At 36.5% G+C, this 12,870-nt stretch overlaps 1 protein-coding gene across 1 annotated transcript in view; it reads left to right on the top strand.

The window, feature by feature from the left end:
- Positions 1-12,870, top strand: part of TRAM1 (translocation associated membrane protein 1) — a 33,814-nt gene that overhangs the window by 13,792 nt on the left and 7,152 nt on the right. The window contains exons 6-10 of the mRNA XM_047841880.1: positions 229-313; positions 7,797-7,867; positions 7,969-8,073; positions 9,842-9,985; positions 10,333-10,493. Coding sequence (XP_047697836.1) covers positions 229-313; positions 7,797-7,867; positions 7,969-8,073; positions 9,842-9,985; positions 10,333-10,493 — 566 coding nt within the window. The remainder of the gene's footprint in view (positions 1-228; positions 314-7,796; positions 7,868-7,968; positions 8,074-9,841; positions 9,986-10,332; positions 10,494-12,870) is intronic.

Here is a 12,870-nt window from a genome sequence, read left to right as displayed (position 1 = left end):
TCTGCAGATACTGTCTTTGCATCTGCCGTTTAATCCCGAGGAATTGACTGGTGGTAAGAATATTCTAGGGAGATGGGGAAGTGGCTGCTGGGGGGGCGCAGAGTATTGCGGGGGGGACATGAAATGATAACACAAAGGGAGCTCCGTAGTACATCCTGATTTCCAGTGTTTTACTTTATTCTTTTAAAATATTATGCTTTAAAAGATATTTTTTGCTTTCTTGTGCAGATTTCAAATGAAGTTTTTCTACATAGCCCAGTTGGCTTACTGGTTTCATGCTTTTCCTGAACTGTACTTCCAGAAAACCAAAAAAGTAAGCTGAGATTTTGTAACTTTGAAAGCTGTCTTGTCATTTTTTCCTTTTCTGAAAAGTCACTCTAAAATTAAACATTTCCTCATGTCTGTAACCTCCCCCCTTTCCTTCCCACCTCAACTCTCCCATTATATTCTCCCACCTCCCCTCTTTCGTCAGAGATATCCTCACGTATCTCTTGATGTAAACCTTTCGTCCTATTTTATCTTAGAGTGGAATCTTTTACATGTGACATGTTAATCACTTGTCTTAAAATTGTATTAGTGGTAATTTAAAATAAATTAAAATTAAAATTTCAAAACGCAACATTAGTTTTATATTATTGATACTCTTAGGAGTTTCACAAATGAGACAAAAGGATTAATCAAATTATTTTACAACTAACCGTTCTATGTGCTAAGTCGCAGTGAAAAATTCAGTATAAAATAAAGTAAACCATAGTTAAACACTCAGCGGTGAAACTTTTCCTGAAATGGGTGGAACGTACTTTTAACATGTGGGAAAGATGTTTGTTTGTTGTTTGTTGTATTTGAACAAATAACTACCAGAGCAGTGCGATATCCTTCTTTCTGCTTTATCCTCCGTACTCCTGAAGTCGGATGTCCGCAAAGTAAATTTTAGTTCCCTTATTTAACCCTTTCTTCTCTCAAACCTGTACCAGTTCCCTGTTGCTTTAAACTGCTCAGGGCATCTGGGTGGTTCAGTCAGTTGATTTCAGCTCAGCTCATGATCCTGGGATCATGGGATCGAGCCCTGGGTCAGGACTTAAGATTCTTAAGATTCTCTCTCTCTCTCCCTCTGCCCCTCTGCCCTACTCATGCTCCCTCTCTCTCTCAAGAAATAAATAAGTAAATAAAATAAAATACAGCTGTTCACCTGTCCTCTATGGGTTTCTTTGGTGTATACAAACTCCTCTCTGCTCCTTTTTTCCTCTTTTCTCTCCTTGGTCTTCATTCACACTGATAGTCTCTAATTTTATGATCCCAGCACATCAGTTCTTTTTCTGGGAATACCTTTAAACTAATCAAATGCTCTTATTCCCTTTCTCAGGGAGAGATTATTTATAAAATCCCCATATAGGAAACATGGGTGGGAATATGGACAAAACAAGTTTGGTCCTGAGTTAACAAGTATTAAAGATGGGTATGGCTACATGGGGATTCTTTATACTATTTGTTATATATGTATTTACATTTTTCTGCATTTAAAGCCTCCTTGCTTTGAGAAGCTTTTCAGGATAGAAGTGTAATGTGACCAGTTTATCTCTGCCTTCTCCAAAGCCACATTTATTTCTGTATGTACTGCAAATAGTTAATCCATGAGTATAGATACCTGATTTACTACTGTTTTGTGTCTGTTTTTTGTGTCCTATGTGTTTGTCATCAACAACATCTGTCCTGATGTTGTCTGCTATGATTAGAAAATAGCACCAATTTAGAGTTCATGTACTATGTCTCAAAAGAAGTTATCTTTACGTTAATTTCTTGTATCAAGAAGAATGTTTTTCTATTTAAGTTGATTATAAGGATAAGGATGAAGATCCATAAAACCTTTGGCTTAGAACTATGTTAAGATAAGGGGCACCTGGGTGGCTCAGTTGGTTGAACTTCTGACTCATGATTTCAGTTCAGGTCATGATCTCACAGTTCATTTCATGACATCAAGCCCCACAGTTGGGCTCTGTGCTAACTGCATGGACCCTGCTTGGGATTCTCTCTTTCCCTCTCTCTGTGCCCCTCCCCTGCTCGTGAGCTCTTACTCTCTCTTTCTCTCTCTCTCCCTCAAAATAACAAAAGAAAAAAAAAGAACTGTGTTAAGATTCTTAGGCTCAAAATTTCCAGAAGCCCTTCCATATTCATTAAACACCTAATGTGAACCACAGATGTCCTAGAGCTGTATTGTCCAAAACAGAAGCCACTGGCCACATTTAAAGTAACTACAGTTGGGGAGCCTGGGTGGCTCGGTTGAGCGTCCAGCTTCAGCTCAGGTCCTGATCTCGCAGTCTGTGAGTTCAAGCCCCTCATCAGGCTTTGTGCTGAGGGCTCAGAGCCTGGAGCCTGCTTCGGCTGTGTCTCCCTCTCTGTCCCTGCCCTTCTCCCATTTATACTCTCTCTCTCTCTTTCTCAAAATTAAGTAGCAGCAAAAAAAAAAATTTTAATACATGAAGTAATTACAATTAAAAACCAAATTTACTTTCTGGGTCACACTTAGCCCTATTACAAGTACTCACTTAGCCACAAGTGGCTACATGTCTGCCATTTGGGATAGAAGAGATAGAGAACATTTCCATCATCGCAGAAACTTCTGTTGGGCAGTATTGCTGAGAACATCATAGTTTCTTGATGTCTTACTACCATGGCTCAAATATTTAAAGCTTTCTTCATGTATGTACTTGTATACCCATGGACATAAGACGTTTGGGCTTCATTATTAATCCATATGTCTCTGTCTTGTTCCTTGACCATGTAAATAAAGAGGGACATTTCAAAGTGAATGTTCATTTTAGTTTTCAAAGTTCTTTCCTTATCAATTCCTGCCAGATGGCATTTCTCCAGAAATGCAATCTAATTTTTATGGAATAATTTGCATAACTTAGAACTTAACTGAAACTATTTTTAACACCTACATATGACAGTCGAAAGTAACTGTTTCAAGTAATTAACATAATTTGAAAGTAACAGCTGCATATGTGTTAAACAGTTTCTTAAAATTTACTCTATGAAAATTATTTTTGGAAGAACTCTTTACTGGAAGAAACTAGTACAGTGATTGTTTCGAACTGATCCTACAGAGAAATGAAGAAAGGAAGGAACACTGTTAGTAGCAGTTCAAGGGGTGTGTTAGTCACAAATAACTCAGTTTCTCCTGAGGAGAATATTTTAATTGCATACACAATGTATGGCTCCATATAAACATTACTCCATTTTGCCCATAAGAAGATTAACCATGTAATTTCTCAGCCAACTTGAATATATGACCTTTCAGGGAAGTCTAGAGGAGGTAGCCAAATACTTTATTCCAATATTCAGTTTATTTCGTTTAATTATACATGCATATTGCATTGTCATATGAAGTATTTTAAATTAGGTGTAATGCATTTTCCCATTCCCACTTCATGAAAGTTATATTCACACTTTCCACATGCAACTTTGTTGTTCATACCTGTCATTCATCACTAGAGCCAATTTTGAATCCTCTAACTCCGTTTTTCCAAAGTGCATCATCTTCCCTCTAGTGATTCCTCTGTTAGACCTTTATAAGCACTTAGAAGTAACATTGATTAAGGTTCTTCAGGCTGTGTAACTTCCCCAAACATATATTTGTTGCTCAAAATAATGATCTAGATCCCTATAACATAAGAGCTTTGAAAAGATTTAAATAGGAGGTGGCTCCATGTGTGGTTTAGGCAAAAATCTTTGCCTTGTATTTGGGCATATTTATGCTATTCCATTTAAAGTCAAGTTTTTAGTAGTGTGTAGTTAAGAAAAGCATTTTCTTATAAAGATAGAATTTTACTGAAGTATATGCCTGATCTTTTTAATAAAAAGATGTTTGAATAACAACTGAAAATGTCACTTGAAGTTATTTATAATTTTAGAACTTGTTTTGACTTAATGTCCTGTATTTACTAGATTTTCCATAAAAAATGAGACTATTAGAATTTTAATTCATCATTCATGAGAATGAAATCATTCTTATATAAACTATTTAAACATTAGCATTAAGAATATATAAGAACTTGGGGCGCCTGGGTGGCTCAGTTGGTTAAGCGGTCAATTTTGGCTCAGGTCATGATCTCACAGTCTGTGGGTTTGAGCCCCATGTCGGGTTCTGTGCTGACAGACCAGAGCCTGGAGCCTGCTTCGAATTCTGTGTCTCCCTCTCTCCTTGCCCCTCCCCCGCTCACACTCTGTGTCTGTCTCTCTCTCTCTCTCAAAAATGAATAAACATTAAAAAAATTTTAGAAAAAAGAATATATAAGAGCTTGATAAAGCTTTTCTAATAACTCATTTTCATTACATATTTTTTCTACTCAAATACAAAAGAAGTTTATTAATCTTTAAACAAAATAAACAAAACCTAATTTCTGGCTCCTGGTAGAAAACATTTGTTTACATAATAATATTATAGGATGCTGTGTGAAAATGTCTTGAGAAGCCAAAACAGCTTGCTTTCAGCAATTCAGCTAGACACTAGATTGTAGAACAATGATCGATGCTCTTGGACGGTATGCTGACTGCCTAACTGGAATCTCTGATGTGGCCAGTGAACTAAGATGGCCAGGTTTCACCCAGCCACCTCTGTTTCCCATTCCCCTCACTCCATGAAAATGTGTAACCCCAGAGACCAAAGTGCTGGGCAAGGTTGTTGTTGGCCTCAGACATATAAGCACCCTGCCAGTGGAGCTGTAACCCCACAAGGATTGGAGAATGTTGGAGGGGTTTGGCCTAAAACAGGGGTGCCATTATAGCCATGATCTAATTGAAATATAGGTAAAATTTCTCTTTTAAAAAATCATGTTATATCATCCCCATTGCCTTTGTAATTTTAAAAGAATATGGGAATGTCTTTAATGTAGAATGTGTGTTCTCCAGTTCACAACAATCTCCACCATTCCCTGTAGTATTAACACTCCTCTGTGTCACCCGTTTTTACTTAAACTTTTTCTCTGGTTGGACTTTCAAACATTCCTTTATAGACATTGGTCAATTTGTATATAGCTGAAGGGAATGTTATTTGGAAAAAGATTTCTTGATCCTCTGTCCTTTGGAAAGTTGTAGAAACTATTTTAAAAGCTCTTTCTGGGGCGCCTGGGTGGCTTAGTCAGTTGAGCGTCCGACTTCAGCTCAGGTCATGATCTCACAGTCTGTGAGTTCAAGCCCCTTGTCAGGCTCTGCACTGACAGCATGAAGAAGCCTGCTTGTGATTCTCTCTCTCTCCCCCCTTCCCTGCTCTCTCTCTCTCTCAAAATAAATAAACATTTTTTAGAAATTAAATATTTTTTAATCCCCCCAAGAAGTTAGATTCTATAAAATAGTTTTTCCTGCAGTCATTCCAGAAAATTAATTGTGTTACACAAGTTTTTATGTAAGAAAATGAGTTTAGTGTTCAGTCAGTAATTCAAACACTTCAGAGCTTATGTTACGAGTATCGAGAGTCTCCCTGGTCTTTTTTCGCCTCAGAAATTTGGAGCATTGATTAACACATCTGAAGGAATATGGCAGTATTTCCCATATCAAGTCATTTACATGCCACTTGCTCTAACTTAAAATATTTTAATTAAAATTATAGTTAAAAGTATTGTAACTATACACAACAAAAGTATTTTGTTGTGTACTATATAAAATTATTTTGTGCAGTGCCAGTGCTATGAATACCACACTCTAGGAAACATGTATATCATGTATATATTTAGTGGCACCTCTATTCATAGCATATGAAAACACATTTATAACACTACCAGTGAGCTGTTCTAAAATTATTGTAAGAGCAGAAAAAGGTTCCCTTGTTGAATTTTTAGCATGTTAGTCTTGACATTGTTCTCCCTCTCTCCTTTTGTAGGGAGAAATATTTCATTGGAAGTGTAAAAATTACGTGGAGAAAATCTTAATTAAGAAAGTTCCTTTTCAGAGATCCTTCTCTTTCCAAATGGAAGAACCTCTCTAAAGTTGATGTTCTATCTTGGGTTTTTTCTCTGACAGTCCCAAAACATAGTACTATGTGTGGTAATATCTGACTCTTCTCCTACCTTTCTAACACTTGATCTTTGTACCATTCTTACTAGAGAAGAGTTTTCAATTTCAAAACTACAATTGTAAAATCTCTGTTCTTTCTCCGAAGATTTGGGGAAGTAACTACTGAACTGTAGAGACCTGCACTCAACTGTGCTAGGTGGCAGACATGAGTTTTGTGAGGTTCCAGAAGAATACAGTTCAGTCCATTTAACATCAACCCACCATGTAAAAAATTGTAATTAGCAGCTGTAGTACATGAATAGTACTAACCAGATTAATACAGCTTTGTACTACACATAGATCAGGCTAATGTAACTATGTTTTATACACACAGGCACACATACACACACACATACATGTGTGGAAGAGCAAAAACCAGAGAGAGTAGAAATGAGAAGTCTATGCATTTCATTAATTAACAAGTGTTTATTGGGTTTAACACTGTCAGTTTTTACAAATATTTTTGACTGCAAGTCAAGATGAAAAATCATATTTTACATTATAATTTAATGTGTATATGTGTGTGTGAAAACCATAATAAAATTTTCATGAAACAGTGCAATGTGCTGTACACCCTAGTATTTTCTAGTTTATTTCATATTTTATTTATTTTTTTTTTAAATTTTTTTTTTCAACGTTTATTTATTTTTGGGACAGAGAGAGACAGAGCATGAACAGGGGAGGGCCAGAGAGAGAGGGAGACACAGAATCGGAAACAGGCTCCAGGCTCTGAGCCATCAGCCCAGAGCCTGACGCGGGGCTCGAACTCCCGGACCGCGAGATCGTGACCTGGCTGAAGTCGGACGCTTAACCGACTGCGCCACCCAGGCGCCCCTATTTCATATTTTAAAAGATACTAGTGTGACTCCTAAATTGATTTCATGATCCACTAGTAGCCCTTGACTCACATTTTTTTTTTAAACACGGTTTTTAAGATAACCAGGTCACTAGGGACTGTGGAAGAAAAAAGAAAAGCAAAACGTAGAATCTGGATATGTGGCTTTACAGGGTTATTAGAAGAAGAAAGACTATGGGGCGCCTGGGTGGCGCAGTCGGTTAAGCGTCCGACTTCAGCCAGGTCACGATCTCGCGGTCCGTGAGTTCGAGCCCCGCGTCAGGCTCTGGGCTGATGGCTCGGAGCCTGGAGCCTGTTTCGGATTCTGTGTCTCCCTCTCTCTCTGCCCCTCCCCCGTTCATGCTCTGTCTCTCTCTGTCCCAAAAATAAATAAACGTTGAAAAAAAAAATTTAAAAAAAAAAAAAAAAGGAGAAAGACTATATAACAAGGTAGTATCCTAAGTGAGAAGATAAAATTTTAACCTTCAGTTTTAATGGTTATAACGGTTAAAAGGGATTCAAAGCATGAGCTAAAAAATATGAATACTACTCTAAATAAAAGCATCTCTACTGCTATAAACATAGCAATTTTAATATTAGAAGGGCAGCATTGTGATTATCAACATTATGTCATTTAATAGATGTTTATTACAGAAAGAAACCATAGGTTTTGGCCCTGAAAGGGATTTTGAGTTCTTCTGATTCAGGCAAACCCAAGTATTGAGTCACATTTTCCAGGTGAGACAGCTGAAGCCTAGAAAGGTGCTAAAGCCGTGTAGCAGCTGGGGTAGAATGCAGGGGCTGAATAGCCTTCAGGTCTTCTCTAAGAGTGTATTTTTCACTCTACCACACTGCTACTAAGGAACGGAAATGTTTCGGCATGTTTTAATCTGTAATGCATCTCTGTTTACAGGAAGATATTCCTCGTCAGCTTGTCTACATTGGTCTTTACCTCTTTCACATCGCTGGAGCTTATCTTTTAAAGTGAGTTGGGATTTTGTTTGGATTTGTAAATGGACTGGGTAGATAGTATGCTAATCTGTCTGCTAATTAATCTTTACATTTTAAATTTGTTCTTTTAACAGCTTGAATCATCTGGGACTTGTTCTTCTGGTGCTGCATTATTTTGTTGAATTTCTTTTCCACATTTCCCGCCTGTTTTATTTTAGTGACGAAAAGTATCAGAAAGGGTAAGTTGCTTAGCCATTCTGTTTCTTGTGTAATTAAAGAGTCAGGGCCTGTATTGTCAAGGACTGTGCTATTGCCAAGGTCCCTGCTGCCGGCAATTATATCACTCTGTAAGCTGTTAGTAGTAGCTTTAAATAAAATGAAACGATTTTACAATTCAGGATGGTATTTTATTCTCTAAAATGGAGTCTTGTCTTAGTTAGCCAGATGTTACGTTGAAACTTGTAATTTGGAAGAGTTTTAGGGTTTACTTTTCTATTATAACTTCTCTTTTGTTTAATGCATGTTTTTCTTTTGGAGGAGGAGTAATAAGGAAGTGATAATAGGGATAAAAGTAACAGGGAAGAAGAAGATTAAATAATAGATTATATAAGATGCTAAAACATTTCAACGGCACAATTGGACTGAAAACAGAGCACTATGACTTGTTTTTAAAAAAAAAGTAAAAGTAGGCCTATTAAATGGGAATGGGTGTTCTGTTAACAGGATAGCTTTTGTTTTGTCTTATTTAGCATTTTTGAAAATTTTTCTATGTACCGATAATTTTGAGGATCATTAATGATAGTTATATTTAAAAAAGAGATCAGCTAAATAAAAATTAATACTTCTTTTTTTTTTTTTTAATTTTTTTTTTCAACGTTTATTTATTTTTTGGGACAGAGAGAGACAGAGCATGAACGGGGGAGGGGCAGAGAGAGAGGGAGACACAGAATCGGTAACAGGCTCCAGGCTCTGAGCCATCAGCCCAGAGCCCGACGCGGGGCTCGAACTCACGGACCGCGAGATCGTGACCTGGCTGAAGTCGGACGCTTAACCGACTGCACCACCCAGGCGCCCTAATATTTCTTTTTTTTTAATTTAATTTTTTTTATTAACTTGTTTTACTTTTTATTTTTTTTTTAATTTACATCCAGATTAGCATATAGTGCAACAATGATTTCAGGAGTAGATTCCTTAGGGCCCCTTACCCATTTAGTCCATCCCCCCTCCCAAAACCCCTCCAGTAACCCTCTGTTTGTTCTCCATATTTAAGAGTCTCTTATGTTTTGTTCCCTTCCCTGTTTTTATATTATTTTTCTTTCCCTTCCCTTATGTTCATCTGTTTTGTCTCTTAAAGTCCTCATATGAGTGAAGTCATATGATTTTTGTCTTTCTCTAATTTCGCTTAGCATAATACCCTCCAGTTCCATCCACGTAGTTGCAAATGGCAAGATTTCACTCATTTTGATTGCCGAGTAATACTCCATTATATATATATATATATATACACACACACATATATATATACACCACATCTTCTTCATCCACTCATCCATTGATGGACATTTGGGCTCTTTCCATCCTTTGGCTGTTGTTGATAGTGCTGCTATAAACATGGGGGTGCATGTGTCCCTTCAAAACAGCACACCTGTATCCCTTGGATAAATGCCTAGTAGTGCAATTGCTGGGTCGTAGGGTAGTTGTATGTTGTATTTTTAGTTTTTTGAGGAACCTCCATACTGTTTTCCAGAGTGGCTGCACCAGCTTGCATTCTCAAAATTAATTATTTCTTTATTGGACTTCCTAGAATCTTAAATATGCTGTTATGTATCTTCAAGAGTGTGATATAGTATATAGCATATCCCAGACATTTTACTTCCGAATCTCTTTTGCAGAACAATAGGAAATGCTGTCTTAATATGCATTTACTTAATAGGAATCTGATTCATATTAGAATCTTTTCATATCTTTGCAATTTTATGAATTTGACTTAGGATATTTTTCTTACAGGTTTTCTCTGTGGGCAGTTTTGTTTGTTTTGGGAAGACTTCTGACTTTAATTCTTTCAGTACTCACTGTTGGCTTTGGCCTTGCAAGAGCAGAGAACCAGAAATTGGATTTCAGTGCTGGGAACTTCAATGTGTTAGCTGTAAGGTACAATCGATTTAACATTTTTCTCACTTTGTCCTGCTATATAGTATGTATTACCAATTTATGATACAAATCCCCTTAAAAAAAATAGAGACAAATATGGGGGGAGCATATTTATTTGATTTGATATCAGACCTGTTGCAGTTGCATATGTCTGAATTGAAATACTAAAGGATCTCTTTGACTTTGGGGATTAACTACTAATGGAATAATTGTTTATTAACATAATCTTGTCAGCCTTGGGAATTTAGCACTAAGTTAATTCTGTCAGTGCAAGATAGAATGCTTCATTCAATGACATTGTTTTGATGTACTCTTAATGTTTTGTTTATTGACTTTAATATCCTCAGAATTGCTGTCCTGGCATCCATTTGCATTACCCAAGCCTTCATGATGTGGAAGTTCATTAATTTTCAGCTTCGGAGGTGGAGAGAACATTCTACTTTTCAGGCACCAACTGTGAAGAAGAAACCAACAGTGACTAAAGGCAGATCTTCTAGGAAAGGAACAGGTTTGTATTCAGTAAGCAGTGGAAAACATTTTTTTTTTTAAATGTTGTGGAGTCTTATTATAAACGTATTAAGATTTAAAATCTTATAAAGAAATTTTTTTCTCTCTTTAGCAAAATTAGAGGCAAAGTAAAACTTGCCCCATTCTACAGTTATTGTGTGAGGTCAGTTATTCCCCTCAAAAGCTGTCCACTAAATTTCTCTTTCCCAAGTTTTCCATTAGACTAGTATGTTTGGGCTGTTTTAGTAGCCAGTAACTAACCTAGAGAGTGGTAGTTTGTGCTTTCAAGCATCTTACTAATATTTAGAAAACAAAACCTCTTCACAGCCCCTTCCCATCTGCCCTTTAGTCCCAACTGGAAGAGCTCTTTCTATAACTCCTTATTGCTTGATCTTTCATATTTGAGCCTGCATCTGCCTTCTTTTCTCCTCTGGATTTTTATTGAAAAGGCATTGACATTGCAATAATTTTTTTTAACTTCTATTTGGTGTTATACATGGAACTGTGACACAGGGAGTTCCAGTTTTATCGACTATGGTTTCCTTCTTGTATGTCTTCATATTTAATAGTTTATGTCCTCCAGCCTTGTCCTATTCAAGCTTGTCTCAGTAATTCTTGGGCCTTTGTGTTTCGTATAAATTTTTGTACATCTTTGTCAATTTTCACTCCCGCCCTCCCCCCCTCCCCCCAAAAAAAAACTCTTGCTGAGAAACTGGATTGGAATTACATTGAATCTATAGATCATTTCAGGGAGAATAGAGCACTTCAGGGCGTAAACATGGTGTATACTTCTATTTACCTAGACTGTCTTTAATTTCTCTCAGTAATATTTATTTAATACCATACCAAATTTAATCATATACCATAAAATTCAACCTTTAAAGTGTAGGTATCAGTGGTTCTTAAGTATATTCACAAAGTTCGTGAACCACTATCTAATTCCAGAACATTTTTATCTCCCTAGAAAGAAACCCATGCCCACTAGCAGTCATTTCCTATCCCTTTCTTCCCCCTACCCCTGACAAATACTAACCTATTTTCTGTCTCTATGGATTGGTCTTTTCTGCATATTATATGGAATCATATAATATGTGATCTTTTGCAAATGATTTCTTTCACTTAGCATGTACCTAAGTGGATGTATATGCACATATGCAACATATATACATTGTAGCATATGCCAATACTTTATTCCTTTTTATGGCCAAATACTATTCTATTGTGTGAATATACCAAATTATGTTTATCATTTATTAGTTGATAGGCATTTGGATTGTTTCCACTCTTTGGCTACTATGAATAATGCTGCTGTAAACATTTATGTACAAGCTTTTGCTTGAACCCCTGTTTTTGCTTTCTTGGATATATACCTAGGAATGAATTGCTGGGTCCTATAGTTAACTGTGTGTTTAACATTTTCAGGGAAATTGCTAAACTGATTTCTAAAGTAGTTGCACCATTTTACATTCATTGTTTTTACATATGATATGCAGTTGTCCCTTGCACCATTTGTCAAAAAGACTAACCTTTCTCTATTAAGTTGTCCTGATATTCCTATTGAAAACCAGTTGGTCAAGTGCTTACAGGGCAGAATAAATAACTTGTTTTTGGCGAGGGGAGAAAATCGGTTGATCCAAAAGTAAGAATTTATTTCTGGGCTCTCGATTCTATTCTGTCAATCTGTGTACCTATTCTTATGCCAATACCACACTGTCTTGATTACTGTTGCTTTCTAGTTAGTTTTGAAATCAGGAAATGTGAGTCTTCCATTTTGTCCTTTTTCATGCTTTAGTTATTCTGGTCCCTTGCACTTCCATGTGAATTTTTTTTTTTTTAAGATTTTAAGTAATCTCTACACCCAGCATGGGGCTTGAACTCATGACCCCCAGACAAAGAGTCACATTCTCTAATGACTGAACCAGCCAGGCACCCCTCCATATGAATGTTAGGATCAGCTTGTCAGTTTCTGCAAAAAAGCCAGCTGGGCTTTTGATGTGGATTACTTTGACTCTGTAGATTTCCTTGGGAAGTATGAACATGGATGTCTTTCCATTTATTTGGGTCTTCTTTCATTTCTTTCAATTAAATTTTATAGTTATCAGTATATAAGTCTTGCATTTCTTTTTATTCCTCAATATTTTATTCTTTTTGATGATATTGTAAATAGAATTGTCTTCTTAATTTCATTTTTGTGTTAATCATTGGCAGTATGGCATTGATTTTTCCATATTTATCTTTTATCCTGCAACATTGCTGAATTTTTTAGGTTTATTATTGACTAGTGAAGTTTTGTGTGGATTCCTTGCCATTTTCAGTATGTAGGATCACGTCATCTGCAAATAGAAATGGCTTCACTTCTTCCTGTCAAATCTGTATGA

The sequence above is a fragment of the Prionailurus viverrinus genome, chromosome F2, assembly GCF_022837055.1.
Source record: "Prionailurus viverrinus isolate Anna chromosome F2, UM_Priviv_1.0, whole genome shotgun sequence".
Classification (NCBI taxonomy): Eukaryota; Metazoa; Chordata; class Mammalia; order Carnivora; family Felidae; genus Prionailurus; species Prionailurus viverrinus.
The sequence above is the reverse complement of the archived record's forward strand: the minus strand, read 5'-3'. Positions and strand labels throughout refer to the sequence as shown.